The sequence below is a fragment of the Onychostoma macrolepis genome, chromosome 22 (assembly GCF_012432095.1).
Source record: "Onychostoma macrolepis isolate SWU-2019 chromosome 22, ASM1243209v1, whole genome shotgun sequence".
Lineage (NCBI taxonomy): Eukaryota > Metazoa > Chordata > Actinopteri > Cypriniformes > Cyprinidae > Onychostoma > Onychostoma macrolepis.
Genome location: NC_081176.1, coordinates 32,715,028 through 32,732,956, shown reverse-complemented (window position 1 = coordinate 32,732,956; position 17,929 = coordinate 32,715,028). Strand labels below are relative to the sequence as shown.

At 35.1% G+C, this 17,929-nt stretch overlaps 1 protein-coding gene and 1 pseudogene across 9 annotated transcripts in view; one reads left to right on the top strand and one right to left on the bottom strand.

Annotated features, from left to right (window-relative positions):
- LOC131529976 (NACHT, LRR and PYD domains-containing protein 3-like) overlaps positions 1-17,929 on the bottom strand; it is a 540,773-nt pseudogene that overhangs the window by 202,188 nt on the left and 320,656 nt on the right.
- Positions 1-17,929, top strand: part of LOC131529978 (NACHT, LRR and PYD domains-containing protein 12-like) — a 256,130-nt gene that overhangs the window by 104,967 nt on the left and 133,234 nt on the right. For 6 of the 9 annotated variants that reach the window (XM_058760021.1, XM_058760017.1, XM_058760020.1 and 3 more), the window contains one exon: positions 4,724-4,897. The exons of 2 other annotated variants lie outside the window; for them this stretch is intronic. In XM_058760021.1, coding sequence (XP_058616004.1) covers positions 4,724-4,897 — 174 coding nt within the window. Of the gene's footprint in view, positions 1-4,723; positions 4,898-4,981; positions 6,930-17,929 lie in introns of those variants that run through there. One more of the 9 variants, XM_058760025.1, reaches the window with a different exon arrangement.

Below are 17,929 nucleotides of genomic sequence, written 5' to 3'. Positions count from 1 at the left end.
AGCATTTATTACAGTATATAAATTATTCTGTCTTATCAGGTGATAAAAAAAAGTGTTTATAGTATATAAACAAATTATTATTATTGGTTATTGTCCAGCAGTATATCTGATTTCTAAGCCAATTAAAAGCTAGAAATAAGAGAAAAATTAAAGTTGCCTATACACTAGTCAAACGTTTTTGAAAAGATTGTAATTATTTTTTTTTTTAAGAATTCTCTTCTGCTCACCAAGCCTGCATTTATTTGATCCAAAGTACAGCAAAACAGTAAAATTTTGAAATATTTTTACTATTTAAAATAACTGTTTTCTATTTGAATATATTTTAAAATGTAATTTATTGTGATTTCAAAGCTAAATTTTTAGCATCATTACTCCAGTCACACAATCCTTCAGAAATCATTCTAATATTCTGATTTGCTGCTCAAAAAAACATTTATTATTACCGTATTGACCCGAATATAAGACAATGTTTTTTTCTTGGAAATGCATCTGAAAAAATGCGGTCGTCTTATATTCAGGGTCTAGACTTTGACATGTCAATAATACACCCACAACAATAGGTGGCGCCAAAAACACATAAAACGTGTGTGCCATGAAATATGTAATGTTAATGTGTGTTTTAAAGATCTTGAGTGAAAACAAAAGAAAAAGAAAAGCTTACAGCGGCACGAGTCGTGACTGTCATGTTAGCCTGATGGGATCAAACTTCCTCTGTAAGTGATTTTCAAACATAAGACAGTACCCAGATTTGAAGACTACAATAAGATTTCACTTCTACTGTTAATAAAATTTTGGTAGGCTAATATGAGATGGATAGCCTAATTGTTATATAATTCAGATGGGCTACCTGTTATTTTTATGGTATATCAAAAAGTGTATATTTTTCAATGTCATTGTTGATACATTTTACCAGTATTTACCATACTTTCAAAAAAAAAAAAAAAAAAAGAATTAAAATAGGAAAAATATGCAATATGAAAATAATTTAAGAAAAAATGTGTTTTACAGACAGAGAGAAAAAACAAGATTTGGTTTTCAAAAAGTCATTTTCCAAAAGGTACATCTGGAAAAAGGGGGTCGTCTTATATTCAGGTCAATACAGTATTATGATGTTGAAAACAGCTGAGCAGATTTTTTTTCAGGTTTCTTTGATGAATAGAAAGGTCAGAAAAACAGCATTTATCTGAAATAGAAATCTTTTGTAACATTATAAATGTCTTTATCATCACTTCTGATCAATTTAAACCATCCTTGCTAAATAAAAGTATTAATTTCTATAATTTATTTTCCAAAAATAAATAAATAATTAAAAAAAAAAAAATAATAATAATAAAATAATAATAATAATACTGACTCTAAGCTTTTGAATGGTGTAGTGTATAATGTTACAAAAGCTTTTTATTTCAGATAAATGCTGATCTTTGGATCCTTCTATTCATCAAAGAATCCTGAAAAAATATGTACTCGACTGTTTTAAATATTGACAATAATAATAGTTAAAAAAAAGTTTCTTGAGCAGCAAATCATAATTATTTCTGAAGGATCATGTGACACTGAAGACTGAAGAAATGATTCTGAATTACATTTTAAAATGTGTTCAAATAGAAAGCAGTTGTTTTTAGTAAAAAGCTTTTTTACAGTATTACTGCATTTGCTGTATTTTGGATCATGCAGGCTCGGTGAACAGAAGAGACTTCTTTAAAAAACATAAAAAATCTTACTATTCAAAAACTTTTGACAGGTAGGTTATATATGTCACGAATCTGGTCTGCACTTCCATTCACCCTCCACCAGAGGTCACTCGCTCACCACATGGACTTCACACCACGCATCACAATGGACTCCAATTCCCATCATCCTACACTGATCACAGCTGTCACCAATCACTCATTGCATCAATCACACGCACACCTGATCCCACGCACACACTAATCACACACACTATTTCAACCCTGGACTTTCTCTCCCTCGTTGCCGAGTATTGTATGCGTTTACCGCTCCCCTAGCCGTAACTACTCTACTGAGCCCCTGTTAGTTTTCCTAGTTTTCCCCTGCCTGTCTTGGTTTGTGTTTTCCCATGTTTGTTCTAGCCCGTGTTCCCTGGATTATCTCTCTGCCTTGCCCACTGGATACTGTTCACCGATCGTCGACCTTCGCTTGCCCTAGGATTACTCTTTGTCTTGTCCCTGCCATACCTGTTTGCCATTGCTCGACCCTGCCTGTATTTATGACCATGCCTATAAATAAAAGCTTGCACTTGGATCCGCACGTCTCACTTTTCGTCAGTCACGTTACAATATATATTACAGAAATGTTATATTGTTATACGTTTATATATATATATATATATATATATATATATATATATATATATATATATATATCAGAGGTTGCATTAGACTTTAATATTATTCGTCATTTTGACGGACAGGGTCGTAAAAATTCCGTCATAATCTATTATTACCTGTCATTTTAATTTTCGTATTTTAATTATAATAACCCATTTAATTGCTTTTATTTTTGTTCACGTTTTCATTTTTAATAATGAACCTAAAGGACGAGCATATTGGCTTATGCATTTATTTATTTCTTTATGAAGAGAACAGAGACTGCATCAGTGACAGCGGAGGACACTTAAAACAACAAAATATGCTAGTGCTGGATAAATTTTTTTTAAATAAAATAAAACCGATTTCTCTGTTTTAATAGATTCTTATTTTTATGAACCAATATCGTTTCTTAACTCCCAATCGATGCTGTTTTCATTTGATGAATGCACAGTAACGTTAGACAATCGGCTAAACTTTGTGCGTTGTTACTTTTGATATGAAATGCAGTCTCAGGTTTCAAATTCTGTCCATTTTATTAGGAAATTCAAGCAATAAATACCGTTTTGGCTTTAATGTGGCGTGATAGATCGCTGTAGACACCTCAGATCAAGCGATTCGCTTTACTATACTCGCCTGTGAGTAATCAAAGACACAGCAAAAGACCTTTATTTTTGTTCTGGAAACGATCGCGCGTTCTGCTGCCTCACTGGAGCGCACACTCGCCACCAACTGGACAGGGCTGGGAATTACAGTTATAAACTACAATAGATCACCCTCAGTGTGTGTGTAATCTGCCAAAGTGACGGACGGCCTTCAGATTTTTCCGTCACTGCTAAAAAAATTCCGTCAATGACGGAGAATTTTCGGTTAACACGACCTCTGATATATATATATATAACATTTATAACAGTCCCCCTCACTTCTGAAATGATGGCTACGCCTCTGTTATCATGGACCGATTATGACACAGCGATGGTATTCACACGCTCTCTCTCTCTCACTCTCTCTCTCTCTCTCTCTCTCTATCTCTCTCTCTCTCTCTGTCTAATAAGTGCGTTAGACTGCATTAATAACTGCGTTAGTCTGCATATCAATGGCTCAAGCCCCTGTTATTATCTCTAAAATGACGTCATGGAAATTGCAATGGAAGGTTTATGAGGTGCGCCAGAAATTAGTTACATATGAGATTTCAGGATGGAAACATGACAAATGTCTTGAAATAAATCATCATAATGTCTTGATGTGTGGTTGTGACTCCAGGCCTTTCAGATTATTAGAGAAATAATGCACTCCCGAAGTGGTAATATGGCCACGACGCTGGAGTTTATTAATGGAACGGTCTTCATTCTCAAACAAATTAAGACGTTCGATTTTTATTGACTGAACGGAAGCGCTTATTGCGAAAGAAAACACTGTAACGGTTTCCACTGATTACAAAATATTTTTGTTTGCTGGGGTGGTACTATTATATAGGCCTATTAATAAGGAAGGGGGGCCCAAAATATAGTTTTTCCTGTGTCATGATAAGAGGTAAATCAGGCCCTGTTTACTGTACAGAAAGCAAAATAGCATTTACATTATCTAAGAGCATTATCATTGACTTTAGTCTAGCCAGAATTCAAGCACTCTCGAAACTCCCATTAATCACTGAAGTTGCTTACACTGTGAAATGAATATCTTGCTTACATCTTATGCACATCTGCACTTTGTTGTTTCTGATGAGAGTAATCGGCAGAGAGCAGAATTCATTCTGTTTCAGCGATGACTCGTCTGAACGCCTCTTATTGGCCATTGTACTTGTAAGCTCAACAGAATCATGTGTGATTGGTTATAATGCGCAGTGCTGCAGCTAAAAACGCTTCTGTCTCTGGCTCTGTGCCGGCCAGCGAAGTTGAGCGAACGCAGATTTGAATTTAGCAGCTGATGATGTGCCGCACTGAACGATCTAATCACACCGGTGTGATCGTTTATCAAATATAAAAAAATATTATTTGGCTATGTTTGTCTTTTGGAAGCTGCATTCAAAATCCACTTGCCTCAAAAATCTGAGGGGCACGGTTGAAATCGCGTTACGGGAGTATTTAGGCTGGTCCCCCCTCTGGTCCAGTGCCCTGGGCACGTGCCTGGTAGACCCGTGTGTTAATCCGTCCATGCCTGTATATTACTACAAACGGTTTGAAGAGTGAAGACGATAAACTAGTTCAGCAATCAGGAATTATGTGGGTAGAGTGCAGTTAAATTAATGTCTCCGCTGCTGGCAAGATAAAATCTCTATAGCGCCGATCCTGGTGTGAGAGAGAAAAGTAGAGCTCATACAAACACACACAAACACACTCTCACCCTAAAGCTTAAACACAATCTCAGAAATTCTTCATGTTCTTCACTCTCTGCAGGCTGTATAACTGCAGTATTGGAGAGGAAGGCTGTGCTGCTCTGATTTCAGCTCTGAGATCAAACTGCTCACACCTGACAGAACTGGATCTGAGCCGTAATAATCCAGGAGACTCAGGAGTGAAGCTGCTCTCTGCTCTACTGGAGGATCCACACTGTAAACTGAAGAAACTATAGTAAGTTATTGATTCAACGCTTTCATTTATTATCTTGTATTAAAGCAGATCTTAGTGTATTTTATCTTTCTCTATATTGTACAGTATTTGACAGTGGAAACTCCACAAGCTCCAAACAAGCGAATCAAAACAACATGTCCTGAACAAGACTGTCTCCTGGACATTAATGCTGATACTGATCCAGCAGTTTCATATGTGAAGGGTTTTTGTTATTAATTTTCATTCAGCCTACATTTTTTTCCAGTCTCATGGGAACATTTTTTAAAATAAGTAGATTGGACATACTAACTGCACTGTAAATGTTTAGTGTGAAATTACAGTATATTCCAGGTTAATAACTGCATGACTTTCACAGTAATTTCACAGTGAGACTTCTCTTGTATCTAACTGCACTCTCAGAAATTTCTTGTAAACAAACAGCATCATACTGTGTTTCTACAGTTAATATGTACGATGAAGGTTCCCAGCATGCAATGCAGCAAGAATAGATCATGCTGTAGAGGTTTTATTTTATTTTATTTTTTATTCTTGTTGGTTTTATTTATGCTGTTGAACTTGTTTTTTTGTTTTGTTTTTTTGGTTCACTTTGAGCAGTTTGTGTTGTTGGTTTATTTTGTAATGTTGGTTTATGTTGTAAGTGTTGTGTTTACTTGTTGAGTGTTACCATTGTTGTGTTTTGTATGTTGAGTATTTTTGTCACATTTTTCAAAGACGTTTCTCAGCAGGTGGTTCATTATTGTGAAAAATCCATCCACAAATATTTATGAATATGAAACAAGTTATTGGTTAATCCTTTTAAGTAATGCTAAAATAAAATCTTTGTTTATCTGAAGAATATTCATATTCTAGTTTTTCATCATTTTAACAAACGTTTTCATTTGTCACACTTCTGACATGACTAGATCAGAAATTTGAATATGAATATGCGAGGTCAAATAACCCTAACAAATACTAATCAGTAATCACCATTATGGTGACTTCAAAGCAATTACAGTAGTAAATAACTACATTTGTCACAGTTGCACAGTGAAAGACAGCTTTATAATGTGAATTCACAGAAAAACAAGAGCAGTGAATTTCTTTGATGTTAGCATTATTCTGCTGTTCATTCACAGTCATTTGTAAGAAAATTACCCAGCATGCATTGATTTCACATTTCTGACTACAGTAATACATTGTAAAATAATACTCTAATCCTGTAAATTTCTGGCAATTTTTTACAGTATAGATAGATAGATAGACTTTGTATATTTTAGGATTTTGTATATTGTGATTATGTAGTTGTAATGAAATTCATGGCCATATTGAAGTCCCTCACTTAAAATTTTCAATTAATCATTCATTTATTTTTTGTTTTGTTTTGTTGTTTGTTTGTTTGTTTATTGTATCTTCATGATTTTTTTAATATATATTGTTAATACGTAGTAGACATGGAAATCATGACATAACTTTTTTACTTAAGTAGGTTTAACATATTTTTCCAAATACAGTACATTATAATATAAGCCTGAAGATGACAAGAAAATTAATTCAATTTAATTCTAGAAATAATATATGACAGTGTCATGGTATAGTTTCAGTCCTGATGCAGCCTCAAGAGGGAGTCATGAGATAAGATCACAGTTTACCAGCAGAGTGCTCGAGTCTGAAGGAGAGAGTTTGACATAAAACATACTGTAAAAAATAAATGAATTGTGTAAAATATGAATGATATAAAAGTAGATCTCTATTTTAAAATAGATCTAACTATGACCCCTCAGGGATTTCACAAATATTTTAATTTTATAATAACTACTAAAAATCTAAAATCAGTAGGCCTAATATAGTACAGTGATTCCTGGTTCTTTTTAAAGGATTGAGACACAAAACCAGTGATTTAATTTGTGCATATAGACTATATATAAAAGTATAAATAAAAAGTTGCAGATAAAATATATGAACATTTATTGCTTAAATACGCACTAAGGCACATTAATAATAATATTTGCTGTAGGTTAGATTTAATAGCAACTTTTTTAGTAAACAAAAAACATTTAAAATAGGCATATATGCAAAAAAAAAAAAAAAAAAAAAAAAAAAAAAATATATATATATATATATATATAGTTTCAGAAAGGGTTTTTATTCCCATTATCCACACATAAAACCCCAGTTCACGCTGATGGGCTATTTGGTATTATTGTCTTATTTGTCACTGCAGTTGTTCTTTAGAATAAAACCATTTGCGGGTTTGTCCTATGTCTTACTGAACTACAGTGAATTATCATCATATCATATAATTTGCTTATCCACCGATCCTAAAATAAAAAAATATAGGCTACATATAAATATACATTATACAAAACAGCTAAATCTGAAACAGTGCATCATTTTTATCAACATCGCCCAGCTAAAACTGCTCAATGTTTAAGTATGTCTGTTTCATGTACAGTGAAAAGTGCAATAATATCTGACTTCATTTAACGTGCAACCCACCTGTTGAGATTGAAAGGCACTATTTGCATTCATCACACAGAAACATAATTAATATTTCTCATAGGTGAGGCTATTTATAGCATAGGTAGGACTATATCATGGCCACGAATTAATAATTTGTTCCCCAGACTGAATTCGTGAGCCGCTATTACACATCTCTGTTCTGCCCGAAGTACTCGGAGATGCCGCCACCAAGCGTTTGATAGGAACTTAATCTAACTAATTCCTCATGAGTTTAAAAAAAACACATTTGCTAATTGATTCTAACTAACATCGCTGTTGTTAGCACTTAATATTTCTGTAGTACAGCCAAACAGCGTAGATCATTCATAAAAACTTATATAAAATAATGCTCATGCGCAAATATCTACACCAATAAGCTCTGCTGTATTATAAACCAATGCAATTGAGGATGGGCGGAGCGACACGTGTCACCCCACCTTAATGTGTCGCCCCGCCCCATCGTCCAGGGTGCACTCTGGGGCTGCTCTATAAATCAAACACACTGCATGAGAGTGTTTGCGTCTCGTTCCTGACCGCATCACTGTCTTTACTGGATGTTTTCAGGGAATATTTGCATTTATTCACATGTGATTGGATTAGTTACTCATATGCTGGACTGTCATGATTTGGCTAGTGCAGGACACTACTGAATGATGCACATCAGAGGGGATTGAGAAGTGGATATACGCCGTATACCTGTATACAGCCTCCACTACACCACTGGTTTGATGTCTCTAATGCAGGGGTGCCTATCATACAGGAATATGTTCTTTTTTTTTCTTTTCTTTTTTTTTAAAATTGATTATTAAATAGTTTAATGGAGGTTTATGCATAGTTTCCATGACAGAATTCAAGATATTTTATTATTTTTATTTTTTTTAACAAAACTAAAACATCAACATCTAAAGTCAATCTGGTTAGTAACGTGTGTTGATCCTGTTTATAGAGTTGTTTAATCATCCTCTGCTGAGATCTCGAGAGATTTAATGTCTTCTTTTATCTGGTGTTGATTTCATCGACGGCTGTGGCTGAAGTCAGTTGTAGTTCTTGTATTTCTGCTCGTCTCGTCTCTTTTTTTCTGTTCTTCTTTCTCTTTCTTTCATTGATTCAGTTTGTTAACAGCAGGTGTTCTTCATTAATGCTCAATCATCACTCAATTACTAAACTAATTATTATTCTTTTAAAAAAAATATATATATATATATATATATACAAAGCAGAAATATTGGTTGACTGGGAGCCCTGTCCAATATGGCATGTATTCTTCTGTTTTTCTGCTTTATCAATTAATGTAGGCATTATTCATTTGCTTTATCTTTGCTAATCTTTTTTATTTGTTTGTTTTCTTTTTGCTACAATCATTTCTTATTAATCTGTTTTGGTTCGCAAATGGTGGTGGTCCTTCATAAATGGAAAATTAAACTCTTATGCTTATAAAAGACTGTTCTGTAATGATGTGTACTTCACACTTGTTAAAATGTTTGTTTATTGGAAAGACCCAGTAAATAAAAAATAAAAAATTACCTTCTGTTTTTAGTGGCAAGGAGTGCATTTTTTTGTCACTAAAACACAACTATTGATTTATTGTGAAGGTCTGGGGAAGGTCTGGAAGTCTTCATTATTGGGGTATTGTTTGGCCTACTCATTGCTCCTAATACTTGCATATTTATGAGCAGATAATAATAATATTTATTTTTGAGAGGCAGTTTATTACATTCCTGAGGGGATTACAAAAAAAAAAAAAAAAATCGCATAACTCGAAATAATTTCTGCAGTAACTACCCCAGATGAACTGATATCCTGAAATTTTTTTCATAATATCCTGATGATCATCTTAATAATATGTTTTGGCTGTAGGAGACTGTTGATATATTTAGTAAACTACTCTGGAAACCAGAAGAACTACAAATATGGTGGCTGATTTGTACGTTTCGTAAGAAGTTCTATCGCGTGTCACTACGGTGAATTGTAGTTTATAAATACATTGGAGACAGCCCTGACTTGGTTGAAAGTGAAAGTGAAAGTGACGTGACATATAGTCAAGTATGGTCACCCATACTCAGAATTAGTGCTCTGCATTTATCCCATCCAAAGTGCACACACACAGCAGTGAACACACACACACCGTGAACACACACCTGGAGCAGTGGGCAGCCGTTTATGCTGCGGTACCCGGGGACTACTATAATGGTTAAATGTCCCCGATGAACTGACATACTCACAATTCTTTTCATCTTGATCATCTAAATGCAGTATAATGCATGTTTCAGCTGTAGGAGATAGTCAACATATATAGTAAAGATACATTTTTATAACCCTATACCTACACTGTAAAAAAAATGATACACTATATTTACTCAATAAAATTGTGTCAACAGATTACAAGCAATATTATTAATTAAATTCAACACATAAAAATTTATTAGAATTAATCAAATGAGATGATTACAAATTAACCATTCAAAATGAGTAAAATAGCACAAACAAATTAAGTAAAATTTAAACAAAAATATAGATTTCACTGGACAAAAAAATAAAAAATAAATAATAATAATAAAAAACACTATGCTAATGAATAGTATGCATGCCAGGCCAGTAGTTGGTGATGAAGAAACACTGCGCAAAAATGTAATATGCATGAACGTGACGTCACCTTTTTCACAAATTCATGTTTTTGTTGTTCACATGGAGATGATACAGGCATCGTGTTCAAAAGCTTGTGTTTCCAGGCCCCCAAAACAGAGTTATTGAAGACACCTGATGTTAACAAACAGAATCACTGAAGGAGAAAATCTGAATTTTTAGGTTACCATTACGGTGGTCAATGTTTGCTTTAGTTGGGCTCTTGACCCTTGATTCTTTAACATTAGATTTTGTTTGGCTGCTGTTACAGAGTTAAACAACAGTTAGACAAGCTAAAAGGTTATGTATTGTCATCATCATTTAACCTGAATCTCTGAACTCTTTTAGAGCTTAATCTCTGAATTAGATTTACTTTGATTACAGCAGCCCTTTAATTCTACAGTATAAGATATGAAATTTTCAGTACAATCCAAAGGGTGTTTTAAGAAATGTTCTGATCAAAAAAATTGTTATTTTAGGCACACTCTGACATCAAGAATCAGAGTATGAATCTCAACAACGGTGATAAACAGATCACCTCTGAACATCACAAAACAAGCTACTAAAAATATGCAATGCATGGTGGGAGCTATTGATGAGTTTTGATTGGTGGCACCCAGAATGTACTGCAAAATTTCATGGTCACCGTTGTTGAGGTTCTCACGCTGATACTTGATGTCTGTGTGCCTAGCTGAAAGTTTTTCTTTTTTAAATTATTTGATCAGAAGAGCTTTTAAAAATCTCTGTTTATGCTGAAATTTCAGACATTACACTGTGCAGTCACAGGATGGCAGAAATAAATACGATAAGTCCAACTCAGAGATTCAGGTCAAATGATGATGACGTGAAAACATAACCATCACCTTTTCTCTTGGCTTGTCTTAACTGTTGTCTGACTTAGCTACAGCAGCCAAACAATATCTAATGTTAAAGAGTCAAGGGTCAAGAGCCCAACTAAAGCAAACCCTGACCACCGTGATGGTGACCCAATAGTAAAACATGATTTTCTCCTTCAGTGATTCTGTGTTAACATCAGGTGTCTTCAATAACTCAGTTAATAACATGATACACGATGCCTGTATCATATCCATGTAAACAACAAAAACATGAATTTGTGAAAAAAGGTGACGTCACGTTCATGCATATTACGTTTTTGCGCAGTGTTTCTTGATCGCCAACTACTGGCCTGGCATGCATAACATAGTATTCATTTTTTTTTTTTTTTTAAACCAATATTTTTGTTTAAATTTTACTTAATTTGTTTGTGCTATTTTACTCATTGTGAATGGATAATTTGTAAGCATCTCATTTGATTAATTCTAATAAATTTTTCTGTGTTGAGTTTAATTAATAATATTGCTTGTAATCTGTTGACACAATTTTATTGAGTAAATATAGTGTATAAGTTTTTACAGTGTAACCCTACTCTGGAACCTGAAAGAACTTCAAATATGGACGCTGACTTGTACGTTTAGTAAGAAGTTCAATGGCACGTCTCTACTGGGAATTGTAGTTTTTAAATACATTGGTAAATTCCCCATAATTAGAAGATGGCAGTATAAACTGCAGGTAATCCTAGGGGTTTAAGGGGCTGGGAAAGACATTGGTGTTATCAGATTTTAAAAGTATAATTGTTAAATGGGCTACTTTTGACAGCGTCCCCAGTTGGTGCCCAATAGTGACTATGCTCACATGACAGCTGGGGTCCAGAGGTCTCTAGAACAGTTGGTCCCATGTCTGCAGACCTTCTTGTTGCTGGATTATAAACCTTCAAACATGGTCTGAGTTTGAGGTTCAAAGGTCAGTATTTAGCAAGCGGGAGCTATGTAATCTTCATACTGACATATATTGCTCTCCAGGTCGAGACCTTTCCAATGATGTATTTGGTTTAGCTCTATGAAAAAGTTTTAATTTTCTCATTTCATTTACACAAGCTGTTACAGGCCCGGTATATACAATTAAGTCTTTTGTTTGTTTGTTTGTTTATTTGTATTTTTCCTTTTTACGTGGAAATAGTGACCAAAATGAGTCACCTTCAGAGTTTATACAATGACAGAATCTATTTTATTAGCCAATGTATTTGGTTTAGTCTTACGACAATGTTTTAATGGACATGACTTTGACCAGGGATACCTTCACAGAACCCTTTGTCAAAAATTACTCAAGGTAAAATTGACATGCTCACTATTTCTACTATTTCATTAAGGATAAACCCCTTAAGATGAACCATCTAGTTTTCATGGGGGTCCTTAACAAATATGCAGAAACTACTGTACATAAAGCAAAACAGACAAAATACAAATACACTCACACAGACAAAAACTCTCCCATTTCTAGCCACTCCCCACCAGACCAACTTGTTCCCCTAAAAATGTCAAAATACATGCATTAAATGTACAAATACTAATAAAAAGTTTTGCATGCATTAACATGCATATCTACCTTACTATACACATTACTTCTATAGCTCAAGTTTAATTACAAGCAAGATCAGGTTGTTTGAAGTTAAGTAAAAATACATGCCATAAAGTTATGAATTAATAATGCTGTGCGATGTCAAATGAAACAAGATTCCACATATAAATATGTTTAATTTATATCTCTTTCCTTTTCCCTCCAGCTATTACCTTGTATCAACCATGAAATCACATTTTATTTTTAAACAACAATGTATGGAAAAGTTAAGTCACCCTTATTTATATGGTGCTTTTAAAAATTCAGATTGTGTCAAAGCAGCTTTACAGCATTAAATATGGAAATAGTGTGGCAAAATGCAAAAGGACGATAGTAAACACTCAATTATCAGTTAAAGGCAGTTCATCACTGATTCAGTGATATCATCCAGATCAGTTCAGTTCAGTTCAAATAGTATCTGTGCAATCACGCAGAGGATATCGCTGGGAATTAATTGAAAACATAAAATGCTCGTCTTTGGAAATACTTTATTTCTTGCCGTTCACAACAATTTCCAGTGAAAATACACCACATTATGAGTATCCATACTGGTAAAACAAACCATAAGGCTGTATTTATTAACACTGGACCATGTGCTTAAGTCCATTTGAAAAGCACCAGCAGAACAGGGAATCAAGTTATTTGTCAACTAATAACATGCAACATAAAGTAAAATTATAACACATTTTTTCTGTTACATACTATTTAATCCATTATACAAGTACTTAATGTAAGTGTAATGTACAATGTGCTTATAACAGAGTATCTGCAGGATTTTTAAAACCAAATGTAAGACTTTTAAAGAGCTTTTTAAGATCTGCACAAATAAAATGAATACCATGAGTGAATGAAAAAAAAGCATGTTTTACTGTGAAAAGCATGATTTACAGTTCAGAGACAAGAATTTCACAAAAACAAAGTTTTATAAAATTATAAACTTCACATTTCAACAACTTTTAAGAAAAGAGACGAGTCAAAAGTATCATATTAATTTAAACAATTACCAATCATTTATATTAATATAATAACATAAAATATCAATTTATTTATGTTTTATTATTTATTTATATCAATTAATTGTTTAGAATTTTATAAAGCATTAGCTTACTGTTGATCTACCAGTTCACATTTACAAATGCGTGTTAAAATATTGCGTGTTAAGTAAAAATATTTGTAGATTGTTTTATTTGGTCTGAATAATAATGCCAATTAATTTTCTGTCAGCAGGGTTCCCTGGTAACGGCATCTACACAAAGCAGCACAGCATCTGACTTTAAAACATGCAGGGCTCATTTATTCAATGAAATCACAGCCTTTTGAAGTTAAATTGTCACATGAAGCTATTCTAAAAATCATGAAAAAAAATCGTAATTAGGACTTTTATACCATTTAAGACATTCTTATACCATTTAAGACATTTTCATGGCCTTAAATTCGATATAACTTTTTAAGGACCCGCCGAAACCCTGTGTCACGAATCTGGTCTGTGCACTTCCGTTCACTCACCACTAGAGGTCACCCGCTCATCACATGGACTCTTGCACTTCACCATCTAACTACATTTCCCATCATCCATTACTGATCACAGCTGTCACCAATCACTCATTGCACTGATCACACGCACACAGCTGTAACCTATCACACACTTTATTTAAGCCATGGACTTTCTCTCCCTCGTAGCCGAGTATTGTATGCACTATCGCTGCCTTGCCTTGCCTTGCCTTGCCTTGCCTTGCCTTGCCTTGCCTTGCCTTGCCTTGCCTTGCCTTGCCTTGCCTATCGCTGACGTTTTGGACTACCTCTCCTGTCTCGCCCCTTTGGATACTGTTTGCTGATCATCGACCCATGCTTGTCTTAGTTTACTCTGTCTCGCCCATGTTATACCTGTCTGCCATTGTTCGACCCTGCCTGTTATGACCACGTCTCTCTTCAATAAAAGTCTGCATATGGATCCGCACGTCTCTCGTCTCGTCAGCCCCGTAACACCCTGTAAGGACAAAACTGACAGTGACAGACCAATTATAAACAAAATAACCATCTTTAAGAAAGAATTTATGATGTTTATCTTCTATGGTGCAGTAATATAAAGTTACACAACAGTTATAAATCACCATACCCCATACCCCTATATCCTATAAAACCCCTCTGGACAAAAAAGTCACAGACCCTCTGCTGCTGCTGCACTGCAGAATAAGCAAATGTGGGGAAAATGCAAGTAATGAAGAATGAGATTTTACATTTCGGCCTAAATGTGGTGATAGAGGAAACATCATGAGGTCACCAAAGTCATCTTCATGAATTTGCTTACCAGATTTCATGACACATCTGCCCAATAGACAATATCACACTTTACATTCTGGTCTGAGGGTTGTGCTACAGGGAATGGTCAACAAAACCGACAGGATTCAGTGCCAGTTCAATATCTGAACGTCTCACTAGGACCCATCTTGGACGTCTGTGGACGTGCAAAACTAGTTCAATATCTGAACGTCTGATGGGGACCCTCTTTTAGACATCTTATGGATGTACAAAAATGGTAATGTCTGTGGATGTGCAATATAAACTTCTAGTAATTCTCATCCAGCATCCATATGTGTGCTCTCCCCACTGCCCTTCTCCCTGTACACCAGGCATCCTCAAATCTGGCCCACTCCTGCAGAGTTTAGCTCTAACCCTAATCAAACACACCTGAGCATGCTAATCAGAGTCTTCAAGATCATTAGAAAATCACAGGTAGGCGAGTTTGATCAGGGTTGGAGCTAAACTCTGCAGCAGATTGGCCCTCCAAGGAAAGATTTGAGGAACCCTGCTGTACACCAACGACTGCACATACTGACCCCTCTGTCAAGCTTGAAGTTGACAGATGACATCACACTCAGCCTCATTCAGGACTGTGACAAGTCTGTTTACCAACAGGAGTTCGAAAAGCTGGCTGTCTGGTGCAGTCACAACAACCTAGAGCTGAACACGCTCAAAATAGTGGAGATGATCGTGGACTTCAGGAGAAACTCCACTCACTCTCCATCATGGACAGCACTGTAACGACAGTGGAGTCATTCAGGTTCCTGGGTACCACCATCTCTCAGGACCTGAAGTGGGACATTCACATTGACTCCATTGTGAAAAAGGCCCAGCAGAGGCTATACTTCCTTCGTCATCTGAGGAAGTTCAACCTGCCACAGGAGCTGCTGATACAGTTCTACGCTGCAGTCGCCGAATCTGTCCTCTGCACTTCTATAACTATCTGCTACCAAAACTGACCTTAGGAGACTACAGAGGATAGTCCGGACTGCTGAGCGAATCACTGCCCCACTCTCCTAGAACTGTACTTATCCAGAGTGAGCAAAAGGGCTGGCAAAATCACCCTGCACCCCTCACATCCAGCACACTCCCTCTCTGAACTGCTGCCGTCTGGTCGACGCTACAGAGCTCTGAGCACCAGAACGACCAGCACAGGAACAGTTTCTTCCCAGTCAATCCATCTCATGAACAGTTAACTTTACAATAAACGTCTAATACACATCACTAGTTATACATTCATTTATTTATTTAACACACATTATTTACATTTTCTTGCATTGTACTTAACATACCTGTGCACACAGATACCATCTATCTTAATTTTTTGTATATTGTATATTATTTCTTTTTTTCTTTTATGCTTTAAACATTTTTTTGTACATATTGTAATTTCCTATTTACTTATTTTTTATTATTTTTATTATCTGTGTCTTGTCACTGTCATTCTCTTTGTAGTGTGGAAGCTTCTGTCACCAAAACATATTCATCGTATGTGTAAACATACCTAGCAATAAAGTTCTTTCTCTTTCTCTCTTTCTAAATTATCATCTTAAAATTTTAAAATCACAGTGATAATTGGACTCTTATCCAGCAGCGTATCGAAATTGATTCAGAATCGCCACGTCAGTGACGTCACACATAAAATCAACTGTTCCTGCAGATGTACGATCGATCGAGACACGGCCATCAATCTGAACACAATTCGAATAAAGCAAACAGGTAAGTAAAAACAATCAATTTGATGTGTTTTCCAGTTAAGTTTAGATGACATCAGATGTCCGATCAATATCTGAAAATACTTTTTAAAAACGGCGGTACATTAACACAAATATCTCGACCCGATGTCTTGGTTTCAGCATGTTTTGAACAATATTTTTACTCTAAATATGATCATAACCAATTGGGGTTAACCTTCCATGAGACTTTGCGACCGTGGACGCACATTTTGCAGTTTAAAATTTCCATGTTTAATATTACGTAATACCTTGTTAGTATCACATAAACGCTTAGGTCTGGATAATGATAATGAATAATGTCTGGATAATCAATCATTGTGTCATATAGTCGGACAGAAGACTGAAAATTAACCCAATTAATTTTTTATGCATTTTATTGGTTAAGTAATGTTAACTAAGAAATTTTAAGGTGCTTTAAGTGTTTACCAGGAGAGTAACTTAACTTACTGGGTTTGGCGCCAGTTAAAATATAAAACACTTAGCAGTGTAAGTAATCTTGAAATGAATCGGATCTGTATATTTAATTTCAGAGTGACATATTCTCATTTGATCCAATAAAGATATAATTTTATATAGTTTTGTAATGAATATTCTTCTTTATCTCTTTCAGGTTGAAGCACAATGCTTAAAAAGGTAAGTTTCTGTTCAAGCAGAAAGCCTTTATCTTTATATATGTACACAGTAAAAAATGGGGTGTTAATATTTCAGAGTAAAGTTATTTTAACCCAGGTAGAGTATTTTCAACATTTTGGAGAGTAAAGTTGCTCTATCAGTGGAGTTAAAAGTGAGTGTAAAAATCTGCAGAAACGCGACAATTTCAACTCTACAGCAGTGATGAATACCCGCCACTCTGTTGTGATGAAGTTTGGCAGTTGGCACATATATGTCGGTGGAGGAAGATTGCAAAGGAGTAACTGAACGTTATAGGCCACTGAGGTAAGTAACATCCCTGTGTTGTCAACACCAAAACGGTATTTTTTAACTTTACATAATTTTAGAGTTGTGCTGATATTAGTTGAGGTCATATTAGAAGTAACCAGCTATAGCAATCCGTATCGGTAACAGTGTTTCTTTATGTGTTGCAATATTTTCACGAATGAAGTTGGTCAGAATGATTTGCGTAAAATAACGTTTGCTCGGTCGCTATAACAACAAAAGATTTAATACAGTTAATTGTCTTATAACGTATTTTTAGCTTCCCATGCAGGCAACGTTAAGGTCTTTGCACACTGAGTCCGAAATTTTCGCATGCGTTTTTTCGTATCCATCATTCTGTGGCTCTCAACTGTCAAAACACCATTCAAACGCTTGTTACGGATGCGAAAAACGCAGAAAATCGAACCCGTTTCGATTTTTTTTATGACGGACGAAAGTTTCGTAGGCAGTGTGCAAGCGTTATTGACATAACGTGAGGTCGTATTTATTTTTTAACGTGAGAAAA